The 18180-nt window shown below is 45.6% G+C and overlaps 1 protein-coding gene across 1 annotated transcript in view; it reads right to left on the reverse strand.

Moving 5' to 3' along the window:
- RRN3 (RRN3 homolog, RNA polymerase I transcription factor) overlaps positions 1-11553 on the reverse strand; it is an 18034-nt gene extending 6481 nt beyond the window's left edge. Inside the window, exons 1-13 of the mRNA XM_063315147.1 lie at positions 11357-11553; positions 10470-10573; positions 10204-10260; positions 9113-9202; positions 8884-9013; positions 7846-7902; positions 6430-6493; positions 5490-5559; positions 4808-4906; positions 4488-4565; positions 3638-3755; positions 1904-2034; positions 954-1084 (exon numbers count right to left, since the gene is read on the reverse strand). Of these exons, the coding sequence (XP_063171217.1) occupies positions 954-1084; positions 1904-2034; positions 3638-3755; positions 4488-4565; positions 4808-4906; positions 5490-5559; positions 6430-6493; positions 7846-7902; positions 8884-9013; positions 9113-9202; positions 10204-10260; positions 10470-10562 (1118 nt within the window). The 5' untranslated portion in view covers positions 10563-10573; positions 11357-11553. The remainder of the gene's footprint in view (positions 1-953; positions 1085-1903; positions 2035-3637; positions 3756-4487; positions 4566-4807; positions 4907-5489; positions 5560-6429; positions 6494-7845; positions 7903-8883; positions 9014-9112; positions 9203-10203; positions 10261-10469; positions 10574-11356) is intronic.
- Between the last annotated feature and the right edge of the window lie 6627 nt (positions 11554-18180).

Here is an 18180-nt window from a genome sequence, read left to right on the forward strand (position 1 = left end):
CAGGGATAGCCCAGACTTTTCACTTGGAAATGCAAAGTTATACATTTATTTGGTGGCTAGAGCTGCACTGTGCAAAAGAATACAGCAATTCTGTTCTCTGTTCCTGTAGGACCTTTTATGTGGGGATCTCTCCTCCTTTTATCAGCAACTACCCCATGAAACAGGTCAGGCTGAGAGAGTGTGACTGGCACAAATTAATCCAGTGAGTTTCCATGGTTGAGGCTGGACCAGAACCAGGGTTTCCCTGGTCCTAATCCATCACCTTAATCCAGGGCTTCTCCACCAAGGTTCCATGGCACCCTTGGGTTCCGCGAGAGGTCACAAGGGGTTCCTGGGAGATCACGATTTATTTAAAACATTATTTCAAATTCGGGCAACTTCACATTAAAGAGAAGTTTCAATCTTTATTTTCAGTTTAAGAACACTGTAAATGTATCTGTACAGGCCTACCCATGAAACAAATAGAATAATTTTGCAACTTCTGGCCTTTCTTCGAGCCTGAATGTGCAGGGGTTCCTTCCCCAAGGCCTGAAAAATCTTTCAAGGGTTCCTCCAGGGTCAAAGGTGGAGAAAGGCTGCCTTAAGCACTACACCACCCTGGTGTGTCATACCCCTTTGTGCATCCAATTACTTAAGATTTTAGCTGCGTAACCGTTGTATTTTAGTTTACAAGGTATTATGCTGAGTCTCCCACCAGTATGTGACTTGAGGCCTCTTACAAGAGAATGGAGCAGAGCACACGCACTGCAAAACTGAGTCTTTAAGCGTTCCCCAAATGATGCACTCCCATTAGTTAGGGAGCTACATTCCTTTCCCAAATTTAGAGCAAGCACTGTTGCAGACTAAGACCCTTGACTCTTTTGAGATCCAAGCTTTTTTTAAAAAAACTTTTTTGGAGGTAGCCCTACTCGGCAGATTCAACCATGCAAGGATCGCTCTTGTGACCTACTTACATGACTGGAACAAACTTGGCCCGGGCCAAAAAGCTGCCAAGATAGTTTCCGGAGGTTTGCCGGATCACAGCAGGAACATTTGGATTCTGTAGCTTCTTCCAGAGATGTTCCACAAAAGCTTCTGCAATTACCTATAGGACACAGGACATACGTAGCTATTAATGCTGGGGCAGTGCCCACGGGTATCAATCGGTTGAGGGAAAAGAATAGCTTCCACTATGAATAACTGGAAAGGGAATCAAAAGTTTCCAATGTATTCCTTGTCAAATTGAATCAGGAGCGTATAACTTTTCTGTCAGGGATTTTGGACGAGGTCAACAGCAGGGGGTGATTCACAATTTTTATCCGGTTTCAAGTTTCCCTGGAGTAAAGGTTAAATCTCCTTGATCCCTGGTGCCTTCATAATACAGCCATGTTGTTTCCTTGACAACAATATGGTTTGCCACTGGCTTCTTCTGGGATGCTTTCTAATTGCTGAGTCAAGCTTACAGGTCTGGGATTTCTGCTAGTTGCCCATCCAGGTGCTAACCAGCCTGGTGCTGCTTAGCTTCTGAGCCCAGACAAGCCAGTCAGGTGCTGTCTAAAGTAAAAGAGGTAGGCTGAACACACCTACTTTACATTGTATCTTTATAAAAACATACTGGGAATGGCACCTCCAAAATTGGAAGCTTGATGCCAAATTTTGGCAGTGGGATCTTGGGTCAGCTTGGACGTTGGACAAAAGGGCACAGGGGCCAAAGGGAGCTCACATTTCTAATAAAGCAAAACCAAGCATGATGTGCCAACATCATGGTAATGGAGTTCCTCTGGATCCTGAGTTCACTGAGAGTGAAGCAACATCAGAGGTGGGGAAGAGAGGCAAACTGTCTGTTGACATGTTCTTTTGACCGAAAGATCCAGTTAAGAGAAGAGAAAAGCACAGGAAGGGGATAAAAAATTATTTGACTTACCAATTTGAAACTAGAGAGGTAGAACATGATGTACTGTACGTGACACGATCCATGGGTCGTCAAGACCAGCTTATCAAATACAGCCACAAGATCTCGGTATAAATCTTTGGTGTTGCCAACATCAAGTTTACCTAGGAACAAAAACATTTCTGTTACGAGGGTCATACACTAAGAAAAATGAGGAACTTTGAAAAAGGCTGATAATTTGTCCAACTTTCTGATGCTCAATATTCTATCATTAATATGTTTATAAGGCACTTCCTCCGATATGCATGACACTGGGAAGACTGACCGCTCCTGAGCCAATTCGAGTTCTTTTGATCAAAAGGAACAGAAGCCCTAGAAGTAAAGGGATGGCACATGTCTTTCCAGGCCAATGGCTGTAACATCGACTGGAACTGATTTTCAGGTCCAAATTTAAGGGGCGAATTATGGCAATACACTGCAATGTGATCAAGCAGCTGTTAGTAGACAAACCTCAATCATTCCTCTCTCTATCTTGGTAAAAAACACCAGGAAAGAGAGTTTCTTGTATCTCCCAAGATTTTAGTTTATTCTCCCAAACAGGCCAAAATCCCAAGCCAGCAACAAATCAGAGCAGAGCAAGTAACTGCTCACTGAGAAACCGTTTCACATTGTGTTCTGTTAAGTCATAACACATGATCTGAAGTCTCCTGCGGATGCAGCCGCTGGTTTGGATCTAGGCTCCTTCGCGTTTGTGGAAGTGAGCCGGAAACAGCAGATGGCACCCAGCACAACAGAAAACCTAGATCAGTGTTTCTCAACTGTGGCGACTTTAAGACCGGCAGACGTCAACTCCCAGAATTCTGGCTTGGGAATTCTGGGAGTTGAAGTCCACCCATCCTGAAGTCGCCAAGGTTGAGAAACACTGACCTAGATGATTTTATTATTTTATCCTTTTCTTCTTCCTAGAAGTTCCTAGAACTACCACTGTCCATGCAGCCCTGGAGGATCACTCAGCATTTTCCGCAAAAGTTTAAAGGGGTTAGAGACGATTGCTGGGGGAATTAACAAGATACACCTTCCCCTGCTAATTTAACTGTAAAACAAGGCCATTCATTTAACTGAATACTAGACAACCCATGACCCACTGGGTCATCTCATTTCAGAGGTATTTCCTCACCAGATTCCTCAATGCCTTCAACAATGGCAGAGCTTCTAATGTACTGGAAAAGTTCTTAAAAATTCAGGGAGAGATGGATCTGCCTTGAAAGTAGCCCATGTTGAACTGTATAGCCCAGTGAAACATCAGGAGTTGAGCAAGGAAATGTTTCATGACATTTTGTATTATGTCACAAAACGTTTTCTAATTCTTATGTCACAAAACATTTTATAACATTTGCCAAATTTCTATTCCACAGGAGTCATGGCTCCTGGATTTTGGACACATTCTGTAAGTTAGCCCATTTGGGGCACCTTGGCTCAAAAATCATTGCCCTCTGATGCACCGTTTCGCCCAGTTATAGGTTACAAAGTATCAAACAGACACGAGAGTTTTAGCACTATTGTAGACAGTTAAAATGTCACGCTCTGTCCTCTTTTTCATCCATACAATTCTGCCACTCTTCCCCTCCTCAGATCTAAGCCTTCTGCCAGCTCAGTCATCCAGCAGTTACTTCCAAGGGATCTCCTACGTTATACCCGATTGCCCAGCAACACATTGTTGGCGCCACACCGTCAAATAATGCTGGGAAACTGCCCTGGTGTTATTACCATTAACGTAGCATACATCTTTAATGTAGGAAAATAACACAATCATCAAGATGTCGAGGCGTTCTGCAATGGGATGAGCCATGATGTCATTCTTCTCTGGGTTTTCCCCATCTTCATCCTGTTAAAACCAAAGGGTGGGAGGGGGAACCGGCTAAATAATTTGCAGGTCGCAGTTCACAGAAAGGATGGGTTAAGTGAAAATGTACTTGCCAATTTTAAGCCAGCTGCACGTTAGATTAAGCCACACTTTTTAAATAATGGACTATGAATAACCCATCACTGACTGGGTTTGCACGAGCTAAGCTATAAACTATGGTTTCCAAAACACTTGGCTCACACAGAGGTTTATTTGGTTTTGGCTGAAAGTAATGCACGAATCCAACTCTTGTGGTTAGGGGCTCAGATAAAGGAGGACAACCCGTGAGCCACGTACGGCGACCCACAGCCCCTGAGATCACACTGCCAAAGACGTATGTGTCATTTTCGGTTGATACACAAAGCAGGTTGCAATAAAAGCCATGCAGTTATGTTTTAAGTAAGAAAATTCCAAAGCAGCAGGGCCACAACTAGGGTCTGCGTCACCCGGGGCAAACATGGATTCCACGCCCATTTTGGCGCCCCCCCCCGCGCTCATTTTGGTGGCCCGCCCCATCGTGGCGCCCAGGGCACATGCCCCGCTGGCCCCCCCAGCTGCAGCCCTGCAAAGCAGCATCCTGAATCAACCCCAAACTTAAAAGCTGACTACCTTTCCAGATAAAATACTACCACTTAAAGTGTAAAAACTATTCTGCCTGTAACATTTACAATAAAATGTACATATATTTTAATACTGTTTAGCGAGCAAACGTACCATATCGAAGAGTCCCTTCTCATTGCTTTCCTCTTCTTCTTCTTCAGCAGCTTCAATATCCTTTCTTGGGGCACTTACCTGTTGCATTAAAAGAGGACAGCCTTGAGTATTTCTGAAGTTGTAGTCCAGTTATAGAACTGCACAGCGAATGTATTCCTTCTCCCATCTCACTGCCTAACAGTTCAGTAAATTCTATTTAACTTAATACGTACTAGCATCGCTTACTGAAGAATACCAAGTTGGTAAAGTTGAAACAGTTTTCACAATGGAAATATGGAGACCCTGAATAAAAACCACAAGTTATGGCATTCTGTACTTACATCAATCTTCAGCAGCTTCTCAACAACCAGCTCCAAAATGTCATGTCTCAACACTGGGATATATCTGCTTATTCGCAGCATGTTATGGAGATAACATTGCTGAAATGGAAGAGTTCCCCGTGAAAACATATCAAGAAATTTTTAAAATCGCATCTAGGAAACTAAGAAAAACAAGTTTTAGGACCGTACGTTTCTATATCCAGTTTTAGAGCCATCACAGATTTAAATAAAGCCTTCCTTAAAATTCACTGTTTTTATCATGCTGCTTGGACACAACAATATGTCCATCAGAGATATTTTAACCAAGAAAGCAGACTGGGTTCATACATAATTGAATTTACTTATGGTTTATTAAGCTGCAATTAGTTTATTTCACATATAATGCTAAGCCATGATATACAAACCACAATCACTACACTTCTACAGAACAGGAAAACAAGCAAAACCAAGCAAAGCACATTGGGCTTAGCAAGATAAACAAATTCAGTAATTAAGTATCTGAAGGAGCAAAATGCTTCCTTCACAGTCACAATCATTATGGACATCCAGTGCATTTCTGAGCCATCAAGATCACAGCTGCAAAACTTTCCACTAACAGATTTTCCGGTGACCTTTCAATGAAATGAACAGCAGATACGAAAAGCACAAAAGAATCCTCATTTGCAGAAAATCAGATACTTACTAAAGTTCTTTCTGATTTACTAATAAAGGGAAATTTTTCTGTCAGCACCGGCATGAGAAATTGTGGAGTCCTACAACACAGAAAATATTAGCAACCACTAAGCAAATCCAGCTTCATTTATTTCGTGGTGAGAACACACAAGCTTTGGAATGCAACAACAGTCTGCAAGAGCAAAACCAGAGATGACAATCTTGGAAAAGTGCTCCTGAGGCTACTGATCACATCACTATCAACTCATAGGCTAGAAATGGTTTGAAATAGATAGTACTGGTCCTTGTATGCAAGAGGCCTGTCCTAAATGTGTGTTTACAGGTGGAAAAGAATAAACGTTCACTTTGAAGATGTAGCACAGGGTGGCAATATTTGGGTGACCAGGGACTTAACACTGGGAGGGGTGAGGCCACATCATTCACGGGCTGGGTTTGTGGTGAGAAGTCAGGGGCTTTTTAATTGTAACTAGACAACCCGTGACCCGTTGGGTCATCGTATCAGAGGTATTTCCTTACCAGATTCCTCAGTGCCTTCAACAGTGGCAGAGCTTCTGATGTGCTGCCTTCCCTGGAAAAGTTCTTAAAAATCCAGGGAGACCTTCAGAGATGGACCTGCCTTGAAAGTAGCCCATGTTGAACTGTGTAGCCCAGTCAAACATCAGGAGTTGGCCACAGGAAATGTTTTATGACTTTTCGTATTATGTCATAACATGTTTTATGATAACTTCCAGTTAAACTTTGCCCAGTTAAAGGTTGCAGACAGACACAAGAGTTTTAGTAGTATATCAGATACGTTTATGGGAAGGGATATTCACGTGTTCCCCACCTTAACACATGTTTCTGATGCTTTCTGGAATCATGGTTGGAGGGGGCCCTGTGGGCCACAACAAAGCAGCTCATACTATACGTTGCCTCCCCCTGGCCCAGCAAATCAAAGACCTTTAACTTACAAAGGGACGTATTTCACAATTGTCTGCAGCGCTCTGTGGCAGGTGTTGAAGCTCTCAAGAACGTCTGCAGAGACAGAAAAAACAACATGTCTGTTAACCCAGAATGTTCATGGATATAAGTGCACTTCTATTTTAGACTCTGTCAAGGCCTTTTTCTGATTTCCCAGGCCAGTTTTGCTGCTATTGCATAATTTACACCTAGTGTCCCTGAGAAGCCTTCTTCCATCTGGCCTGCCTCCAGATGTGTTGGGAAACTCCCAGACGCCACGTTCAGAAAAGGCTGTACTTGAAAAATGGTGGCCATCACTTTGGAGGGTCGCACCCTCGGTTCCGTGAAAGGTCACTAGGGGTTCCCGGGGAGATCACGGTTTATTTAAAAAATTATTTCCAATTCAGGCATCTTCATATTCAAGAGGTAGGTGTCATGAGCACTGATGGTGAGCAGGAGGGGGCCCCTATCCAGGGGGGAAAACACATGCGTAGTAGTGAGGAGTTAAGCAGCCATTCAAAGAGACACAGATCGGACCCGCCTTGACTTTGGGGTTTATCTGTCTGGGTTCTTCCCACGCTTCTTCAGTTTGTTAGGATTTTCGGTCTTATGTAGCAGTAATAAACACTAGAGACCTATTCCTCGTCTCAGCGTGGTTTCCTGACTGTTAGGACAGTAGGTTTCATTCTTTATTTTTAGTTTAAGAACACTGTTAATGCATATATGCAGGCCTACCCAGGAAACAAATATAAGAATTTTGCAACTTCTGGCCTAGCTTTGAGCCTGAATGGGCAGGGGTTTCCCGAGGCCTGAGAAATATTTCAAGGGCTCCTCTAGGGTCAAAAGGTTGAGAAAGGCTGCTCTAGACTTTGAGCATTGAAAAACAGGCCTGTTCAAGATTAGACTCCCCCTTTTACTAGGACCTGTCATGAGTAAGGATGGCGAGCAGGGGGCTCCCATCCAGACTGTCAAGCGCATGCGTAGCACTGATGAATTGTTCAGCCATTCAAAGAGACACAGATCGGGACCGCCTTAACCCTTGGGGTTTATCTGTCTGGGTTTTCCCCACACTTCTTCAGTTTGTTAGGATTCCTGTTAAGTACTAGCAATAAATATTAGAGACCAGTTCCTTGTCTCAGTGTGTTTCCTGGTTGTTAGGACAGGACCACTCTGAATAAAGTAACACTCCCTTACTGCAGAAACACAGCTAGCAAAATAGAAGTAGTATACTTTGGTTTTAATGGGATTTTATTGGAATTTTATCGTGTATTTATTTGAGTTTTTATTGTATATTTCTTCTGTGTTGTAAACCGCCCAGAGTCCCTCCGGTTGGAGGAGATGGGCGGTGACAAATTTGATTGATAGATAGATAGAGGGCAGAGTGTGGATAAAAGTCGATCAATAAATACAAAAAGGGAAGTACTCACTTTCATCGTCATCTGAATCGGAGATGTCCACGTCATTCTCCCGGATGGTTATTCGGGCTGGATAGAAACAGGGGCTTGTTATTATTACAGAATTAGTTGTTTTATCTTGCTGGTCAACCGAAAAGTCTTGTGGAGTATTTTACATACAATCAATTAGAAATACAGCTTTTCCCAGCAGGTTTGCAGCAGTCACCCACCGAGCCTTGGCGGCTGAGGGTAGGCGTGGACCTGGGTTTCACTGTTTTTAATTTCTATTATTAGTTCTGAAAGAAAGAAATCAGAAACTGCAGCTGCTATTATGTCACAATCCTTTCCCTGGGTCAAAAGGCAATTTTATCTACTAATCAAAAAATAAATTTTTTTTTCTGTACCATTGGAGAATCATTTCCCCCCAAAGTAGATTTATTCTATTTGATGTGACGTATATAGATAGTTTCCCCTTTTTCTGTTTCTAATTTTTGTTTGGTTTTTCTTTTGTTAAGTTGGGTACCTGTATTTTGGGGGGAGGGTGTTCATTTTTTTCCCCCCTTGGCTTTCTTATATTTTGTATTCTGTTTCTTTCTGTAGAACTGGTTAAGATAAATAATTTCTTTAAAACATCTGAGTAATACGACAAATCATGTCTGAGAAACTGAGACTAAACCATTTAGCCGTGACTTTTGGAACGCTTCACACATCACGCAAAGCTAAAACCAAACAAGGCACTTTATGGTTTAGCATGGTGCATGAACTCATTAAGCCATAATTTAAAGATGAATGGTTGAATAAGCCACAACTGATGAATTTTGCTCATCATACTAAGCCATAATACATGGCTTACAAGTCAAAGTGAATGGGATCCCATAAGCCAGCATCAGATAACCCACATTATGGCTTGCTGAAACAAGCAAATCCAGCTGGTGAAGTTCCTCTTGACTCATAAGTCACATTAAGACTTGTACAGACGTCCAGATGTGAAATATAAAAACGTTTGCAAGCAAAAGACATCCTGAAATTCTTGGCAACTAAAAAGATAAAAGAAAGGGGTAAAATACTTACGCGGTACGAAGTGTGAGACAATCATGGCAATGCATGGCCTAAGGTAGATTGTCTGAGCAGACACCAAGTTACTCAGGAAAGCTAAATACTCTTCCACCACAGCTTGGCTTCTTCTCAACCATGGCACCTTCTGCATTTTTAGAGACAACAGGATCAGAGGTTGGAGCACCTGTTGTGCCCACCAAACCAAAAGCAAGAAGGGCATCCAATACAACCAGAGAATTCTTACCAACAGGATGGTGATCAGTTGTTCAAACTCCTTGGTCAAAAATGTAACAGAGGACCGGAATTCATATAGCCAGTTAACAATCTGGTCATCCTAAAAACAGAAGCCATCGACCTTAATTACTGAACCATACTGGCTGTCAAAAGTTTTAGGTAGGGGGGAAGTGGTTTGTTTGTTTTTAAGATAAAAACCATCCAAAAGACCAACAGGCTAAAAACTGGGAGACTGTGAGTTCTAGTCCTGCCTTAGGCATGAAAGCCAGTTGGGTGACCTTGGACCAGTCCCTCTGTCTCAGCCCAACTCACCTCACAGGGTTGTTGTTGTGGGGAAAATAAGAGGAGGAAGGGTACTAGGTACGTTCGCTGCCTTGAGTTATTTAGAAAAATAATAAAGGTAGGATAAAAAAAAATAAAACAGACTGCCACCTTTTGCTCACCCATTGCTTGCAACACCTTGAGCATGGCAGCATAGATCAGCCTCTCAATTTTGCAACAACAGAGGAGTTAGTTTTGTCCTGCACTTGTCCAGGAAATTCATTTATCAGCTCCCTGGATGGAAGACTGGCAGACTGGGAGAAATCAAGCATCTGTGTGGTCTAGTTGGATGTTCAAAGAGATTCCCAATAAATCAGACCTTCCTCTGTCACGCACCTAACACCTCTTATCCTATTTTTACTGTTATTCTTTTGCCACAGAGAGGAAAAGGAGATGTAGGCCCTCCCATCTGAAATGCCCAGCATACTATGATGGCTACTTGCAAGATGCAAGGAGCACTGGGTAATGCAGTTTTCCCAGCATAAATGACACATGACAACAATACTGGGTAAAGTCCATTAGCCAGTGATTGCTGAGCCTGGCAAATAGTGGTGGATTTAAGAAAATGGCGGTGGGAGGGGATTGCAATATTTTGTTTAAAAAATTGAATGTGTCATTACAAATCTGGTTGGATTCATATTCCAGGCTGTGTGTGGGTAACATTCTGGTTCCTCATCAATTATAAGCTATAACCATAAAGAATACTCAAAAGATTCAGATTATTTATTTCTTAAATCTAAGAAGGCATTCCAGAGTACTTAAATATTATGGAAATCTTACTTTTATGTCTGGATCCAACAGCTGATGCTTCAGCAAATCAAACTCAGTTGTCTCGCCCTGAAAGATAAAACTGCAGTTCTGCACTGTGCATAAAGAACTCCACAAATCCTCTTTCCAGATATAGCAATCATTCCTTCAGCAGTGATGAAAAATAAAAATGAAACAATTCCTTGAGGGTGAACTGTATTAAAAACAGAAAATGTTATGAATGCACCCCATACAACTGATGCATTTTCCTTTGCAAACGCTGCCTATAGCAGTATTACCTTTTGATATTTCAGCAGGATCTCTGCCAGTGTTCCACCAAATCTGACTGTCTTCTTTGGTGGCGAGCTCAAAAATTCATCTTCAGCCAACATGTCAGAAAACCCTAAAAAATTGAAACATTATATTGGCACGTGACCACTCCAGTGAAAAACTTTGATTTTGATGAATCCACCACGATCATAAACCAGAGATATCCCGGTGTACCCATAGCCCACTCAGTACAGCTTGGTTGTTCCTGCTAATAGCTGTTGCCCGAAGTCTCCAAGCTGGACTTGTTCTCAACTGTCCACTGCTTTCTGCATCCTCTGGCAAGAAAAGAAAATCTTCTTCTGAACAAAAGGAGAGCCTTTTCTGCCCATCCTCTGGAGCATCATCCCTCCATTAATCAGACTTGTCCCAACCCTGCTGGCCTTTTGCAGGGCACTAAAAACCCGGCTTTGCCATAGAACCTGGGGCCCCGATAGCCTGGGTGAGAGACCGCATTATGGCTATTTTGAGCGTTTATGAGTGTTCTCGGCTGCTATTTTTATGTCATTCCTGCTGCTCTTCATTCTGGTTGCCTTTATTGCTTTGATTCCATTTTCACTGTGAGCTGCCCAGAGTCACGGAGATGATGAGATGGGCAGCCTATACCTGTATTCAATAAAACAAGTATCTAGGAAGTTCCCCTGCTTTGCCTCCCCCGGTCGAGGGCTACAACTCCCCGCCCCCTGCATCCAATACAGCCGTGGTGCTGGGGACGACGGAAGCTGTAGTACAAGCAGGGCCTCCGTTCTGTCCTCCCAGCCTCGGCCCTGAAGGTCAGGAGGGGCCAACAAAACCCGATCGCGCCCAGGAAGGACTCCGCAGGGCCACGTAGAAGGCACGACTCCTCGGCCTGGCCTACCTCACAAGGCTGTTGTGAAGCAGACGACGCAGGAGCAGGGGGAGAGCGAAAGACCCCCGAGACCTTCCCCCACCGTGCAGCCCGCACCACCTCTCCCCGCTCTGCCGGCTCAGCCGCGCTTCGTCCTCGCCTCCCGAAACCGCCGCCACCGCCGCCGCCTCTTCGCCCTCATGCTCCCTGACCGTCGAGAGCCCCATGCGCACGCAGCCGCCGCCGCTTCCGCCAGGCTCCGGAAGTGAACTGACGCTTCCGCCCGGCCCCTGAAGGCGAGCGGCCACGTGCACCGCCTCTTCCGGCTCGCGATCGAAAGCCGCTTTTGCCAGGTCCTCCGAGGCGCCTGCGCGGAAGCGCGGCGAGGGATTGTGGGGGGATTTTATGCTGCACGGGAGTTACTGGTCCCTTTTAGAACGCTGTCGAAAGGGAAGGACGGGTTTGGTTCTTTTTAGAAATAAATGCAGTAGATTGCAACTAGTCAAAGACTGCTCCAAGTTTCCCACGGCATTGCACTTTTACTTTCTTCTACGCTGCAAAATGTCTTGATTCAAGTTAGAAAACTGAGAATTTGAAAGACTCTATCCTGATTTTTTAGAATATAAAAATCCTCCGTGGGTGGATGGTTTGGAGTTGCTGATTTTAAGTTTCCGTTGAAATCAAAAGTACAAATCGGGCAGGTGTCTCAGCTCCGTGGATTCCGACGGGACCGACCTTAACCCCCTTCCATCTGGATCCAATTCATGGGGTGACTCAACAGTCAGCAAAACTTTTTCCCCCCCGAAAATAAAGTGTGTTGTTGTGCACTCAAGGGATGAGTAATTTGACAACTCTGGTGAATATATTCATTCTAAAATTTATTTTAAGTTCAGAAGTCCTAACGCTGGTCTCCCTATTATAACGCACAGTAAGCAACCTTGTTACCCATTAAATTGACTTTCCTTTCAGTAACTGAGTGAAATCCTTTTATGATGCAGGCAAAGCAGTTTGACTGTCGGTCGGGGGCATCTATACTGTTTCCAGGCTGTTACAAAGTGATTCAACAAAGGACAATCTTGTTATGCCTCTCCCAGCACCCGATGACTTAATATTTACTCTTCCTTCCCACGCTCTCAGGAATAACGGTTTCCAGCGAAACCTAGAAAAGGAAATTCAACAAGTTACTCTGTACTCTTCTTGGAAAGTTGCCTTAGAAAATCAGTTAGGACATGAACCATGGCGTTGACCCGCTACAAACTACCCCCCCTTAGATTTTTGCGTCGTTTATGTTAAGTTCTCTGCGGCAGCGTTTCTCAACCTTGGCCGCTTTAAGTTGGGTGGACTTCAACTCCCAGAATTCCCCAGCCAGGCTGGGGAATTCCCCAATGCTGGCCGAGGAATTCTGGGAGTTGAAGTCCACCCGTCTGAAAGCGGCCAAGGTTGAGAACGCTGCTCTGCGTTAAGAGTTTCTCTGATGCTGCCGGGGTAAGGACAGCCAGGGCTGAGCCCGGTGGGGAAAACAAGGCTAAGTCTCTCCCACTAGCCATTATGACCTACCCCGCAGGGTGGTTGTGCCGTTTGAAAGGCGACGGTGGGAGGGGGCGCAGCCTTCGGTCCTTCTTCAACCCCAGCCTGCGAAGGAACGGCTAAGAGGTCTCTCCGCCCCGCCCAGGCCGGCTGCCCCTCCGCTCCGCCGGGGCGGGCAGAGGTGGAGGAGGTAGAGGAGGAGGAGGAGGAGGTGAAGAAGTGGGCGCGGGGGCGGGGGCGGTCAGCGTGGGAGCAGGAGGAGCAGGAGGACCCCGAGAAGTGGGCGTTGAAGCTGCGGGCCAGGCGGGCCAGGCGCCGGGCGCGCCAGCTCTCCACGCTCTCGCCGCGGCCGCCGAGCCCCACGTCATCCCGCAGCTCGTCGGGCGGCACCTCCACGTTGCCCACGGACCAGAAGACCCACCAGGGCAGGCTGAAGAAGACCCCCACGCCGCCCAGGTAGATGAGCAGGTCGGAGACGTCGCTGTCCAGGCAGGCGCCCGCCAGCAGCCCGAGGGCGCCCAGCGCGTCGAAGAGCAGCGCCAGCCACAGCGCGCCCCGGCAGCGGGTCCACCTGGACGGAGGCGGCTCCGTGGCCATCCACGCCTGGCCCCTGGGCTGGAGGCGCACGCCGCGGCCGGGGCGCCCCCGCGGCAGGAGGGCCCTACGTCATCGGGGCTGGGGGAGCCGCCCTGCGCACCTGTAGCCGGGGCCGGGCGGGGCGCGGCGCACCTGGAGCCCCGCCGGCCGTGGAGACACGCCCCCTTCGCCCCTACTTGGCCACTGAGACGGAGATGGGACGGCCGGCTCGAGCCTGGAGCATCACCCCGGCTAAGGCAGGGCCGCGTGCTTCACACCTGCGGGGAGACACCCCCTTCTCACCCAGGTTGGCCATTGAGATGAAGACACTCCCTCTCACACCTGGAGCATCACCTGGGCTGAGGCAGGCCACACCTTCACAACTGCAGAGACACGCCCCCTTCTCCCCTACATTGGCAGGGCCACACTTTTCGCACCTGTGGAGACACACCCCCTTCTCCCCTAGTAGAGCCTTGAGATAACGACGTGCCTCCTTACATCTGGGGCATCACCTGGGCTGAGGCAGGGTCATGCCCTTCACACCTGTGTAGCCCATCTGGGGCAGAGACACCCCCCCTTCTCCCTGCCTGGGTGGCCCTTGAGGTTGAAATGGTGACCTGCCTTCTCACACCTGGAGTACCACCACCCAGGTAGAGACCCTGCGCTCCTGTGGGGTTCTGCCTGCAGCACCTGCTGGAGGGGGCCCTTGTGGTTGAAATGGAGGCCCACCTTCACACCTGTCAAACAAGGCACGTTGAGTGAGCTTGAGACAGAGGCACAACCTTCATAGCTCCTCTGCCAACTTGGCTTGGAGCAGACCTTCACACCTGGAGCACTTCCTGGCCTTGCACCCATGCCTGTTGCATCCATTGCGCCTGAGGACAAAGTTGTATCACTGAACTTGTGACGGAGAGGCATTCCTCACACCTTGGGCAGAGCCAGGCCTTCCTTACACTTAGAGCACTACCTGTGCTGAGGCAAGACCGCACCTGTAAGCCAAAGTTAACATGCTACAGCATTTTGGCATACAGAATACACAAACAAATTAATCATGTGACGGCACGTTGCAGGAAGCCAGTTGCAATGTTGTTGGATTGGTAATGGGATACTTGTGTTAGTTGTTCCAGCATAAAGAAGGCACAGTGTTGGGTGGCAACCGATTTATTACACCAATTAAAATAGCAACTGTTGAAGTAAAGCAGGGGAAGCAAAAGTTGGATTTTGTTTTAAAACCGTAGGACTTAAGCCAACAAATCCAGCACCAGATCTACAGATATTATTACGTAAGGAGAAAACATGGCCCATATTTACATAATAAAACATGGTGTCTGTATTCGCACATGACACTTGTTTACTGAAGTAATCCATTTCCTGGGTCCAAACCGTAAGCTAAGCAAAACGGTTGGATTGACAAAACGCTAGACTCCAAAATAACACTGACACAACCACATTTAGCTTTATTGTGCAAAAGCAGCTGCTGGGTTTGCAACTGGCATGGACAAGTGGGATTGTGCAAATAGAAAATATCCCAAATAAAGCCGAAGGACGTAATAAGGCAGTGCCTATGGAAACCGTTTGTTCACCAAATTCCCTGCCAAACCTGTCTTTATTTTTAAATATACATTTACATAATACGCACAACAAAGCAAAATGCCACTTTCTAGCGGCTTCTCTGTTTCCCAGGGTAATTCTAAGGGACTCCTAAATATTATTTGAAAATAAAAATGGTATATAACAAGAGTTGTGTCTTTAGAAGTCTTTCTAGCGGCTTCTCTATTTCCCAGGGTAATTCTAAGGGACTCCTAAATATTATTTGAAAATAAAAATGGTATATAACAAGAGTTGTGTCTTTAGAAGTGTGCCCATCTGCAAAGATGCAGGTAAAGTGGAAAGGCACATCCAGCACTAGGTTAAAGTCAAGAGGTTATAGCGAGGAGGAAAGCTCCAATTTGTTTCATGGTAAACTGACGTTTTGTGACTATCCACCACAAGAGCCATTTTGTGAAGAGACAAACGCTTCCCATGGCTTCCATTTTGTGAGAGCACCCACAAAATGCTCTCAAAACTCCAAATGGGTCCACCTCTCCCTGAAATAAGGTGTCAACTTATTTAAGGTTTAGCCTGTAGTCATCAAAATCTGACATGCTTTTCATTACAATCCTGTTGTATCTGATAGTGTGTTTAACAATGGACAGCCACACTACCCCAGTGACAAAGAACATAAGACCTATAGAGAGGCAGATGGGACCAAAGGCAGATGAGAGGTTGATGCTATGGCTGAAGTACAAAGCGGACAAGCTGATCCCAGTAAGAAAGACGAGGACTCCTGCGATGACAAGCATAACTGGCTTATTGTAACGCACCCATCTTCCCTGTTCTTGGACATTGACCTTTTCATTTCTCGTTCCCAAACAGATGTTGGAAGCATCAGTGGAAGATGGTGGCTCGTCCTTGATGGAGACTTGCTCTGCTGCAGACATGCCAAGATCTGGATGGCGTCCATGAACAGGATCTAGAAAAGTCACAGGTATAAAGTAAGCGAGTAGGTCTACCCAACAGGAATATTTGATTCAGAAGTGAGGAAGATGTAGAAGACAAAGCAGATGAGAAAGTAGCCCCCTCCAAAATGTTGAATCTCCTGAAGTCTTTATTTACTTGTCTACTTCTCTCTCATGAGGGTTTATGCTAGATGCTTCAGATCAATTGATTGATTACATGCCATCACATCGCTGAAGACTCTTCGGATAAGATTTCTCCATGGTGATCTGTCCCTAACCTGGTATTTCAGATCTTCCAATACCCATCACTACTGTAACCGAGTCCACCCACCTTGCTGCTGTTCACTCTCTTCTTCTCTTTCTTTCCACCTTCACATAATGTGTCAGGAGCTTAAAATAAAAACTCCCTCAAAGTGAGGGAGACTCTGGGTGGACAAGGAGATATCCATGCAATTTTCTTGGTAGCAATACCGGTTTGCCCCTCATTCTCAGATTTTAACTTCCTAGGTCTGCCCACGTTCTAGTTCTTACATGATCTTCCCCTGCTTAGTTCTTAGGGGGAATCAATCAAGGTTGGTTAGATGTTGCCACCAAACTGTGATCCAGATGAAAGCATAGTACCAGAATAAAGAAAAATGAAAATGACAGTCCTACAAATGAGCTACCGTCTTGTGTTTTCAGTTTCTTTATTCTTTATTCTTTATTTTATTTTAAGTAATTTTATTAAATTTATGTCACCGCCCATCTCCCCCAATGGGGGACTCTGGGCCGTTTACAATAAAATAACACTAAAAACATAGCCATCTAAATTACCATTAAGATATAAATAAAATAAATGAAAAATCCAAGTGGAGATGGAACACAATCATTAAGAGGTGCTACGGCGCTAGCCATCCCCAGGTGGAGCTATCACTCTCCGCCTCCCAAGGAAGGAGTTTGGAGTTTAAATTAGGGAGGTCATCCTAGAGAAGGCCTACCTATGGTGTTATCTGCGTGATCACTAAGAGTCAGCACCAGCTTGATGGTGCATAAGCAATCGATTGCGGAAAAGTATGTTTTTGGTTCCTTAATTTTCATATACCTTAGGTGCTGTCCCCAGGGGGCAGGAAATGCCATGCTTTTCAGAATCATGAACTGGCAATATATTTCTTTCTTTTTTTTGAGGGACAAGATGGCCAGGTGTAATGGTATGTGGGAAAGACCTTGGGAGACAGGGCAAAGAGACACTGCCAAGGGAAGTGTCAGATAAGAAACAGCACAGCCCACAGCTGGCAGGGCCGCAACTAGGGTCTGTGTCACCCAGGGCAAACATGGATTCCACGCCTATTTTGGCACCCCCCCCCAGCGCTCATTTTGGCACCCCCCCCTGACAGGGGGGGGGTGGCCCTGACAGCTGGAGATTGGGTGGGGCAAGAGACTCACGCCTCTAGCCATTCCAGTCTTGAAAAGTGGTAGAAAAACCCACTAACTAACACTAAGAGTGGCTAGGGTAAGCTATAATTGTACTGGGGACAAAGACCCAAAAATATTTTGTAAACTTAAGAGCATCTAACTCAAGAGCACCTAAAGAAGAAGGGAGGGAGGGAAAAGGAAGGTAGGCAGGCAGCCTTAATAAAACATACTTTCAAGCAATAATCTTGGTATTGCAGACTAAAATAAAGAGCACATAATACATACATGCCAAAATTTACCAGTTATGCGCAATTTCATCAGGAGCCAGCCTTGGAAACTTGCTTGAAAACAGAATTTACTTCCACTCAAATCCCTTTCAAAAACTGTCATCAGTGCAGCCCTCAAGGTGGCTGCCTCCAGCTGAGCTAACAAGCCCGTGCCAAAAAGTGTCTTTACTTCAGTACCGTTATACATCACGAGTTTTGCTGTTCACATTCAACCCACAGGATTGGGTGTTTAAACCAAACAGTAATCTGAGATAGCTGCTAAAAACGGTGTGAGAGGCAGCAGCTTGGGAGAGTAAAAATCATACTCTTCAAAGTTTGCTCTGAAAAAAGGGTCCCAATTTGCAGCACCCTAAAGTTTGTTTTACAGGCAGTCCTCAACTTACAGCCACAATTGGGACTGGAATTCCTGTTGCTAAGTGAGTCATGCCTGATTTCATGACTTTTTGCCACGATCGTTAAGTGAATCACATTCAGCTTCCCCTATTAAGTTAAGCAAATTCAGCTTCCCCTATTAACTTGTTGGAAGCTGGCTGGGAAGGTTGCAAATGGCGATCACGTGAACCTGGGATGCCGC

The sequence above is a fragment of the Candoia aspera genome, chromosome 14 (assembly GCF_035149785.1).
Source record: "Candoia aspera isolate rCanAsp1 chromosome 14, rCanAsp1.hap2, whole genome shotgun sequence".
Taxonomy (NCBI): Eukaryota; Metazoa; Chordata; class Lepidosauria; order Squamata; family Boidae; genus Candoia; species Candoia aspera.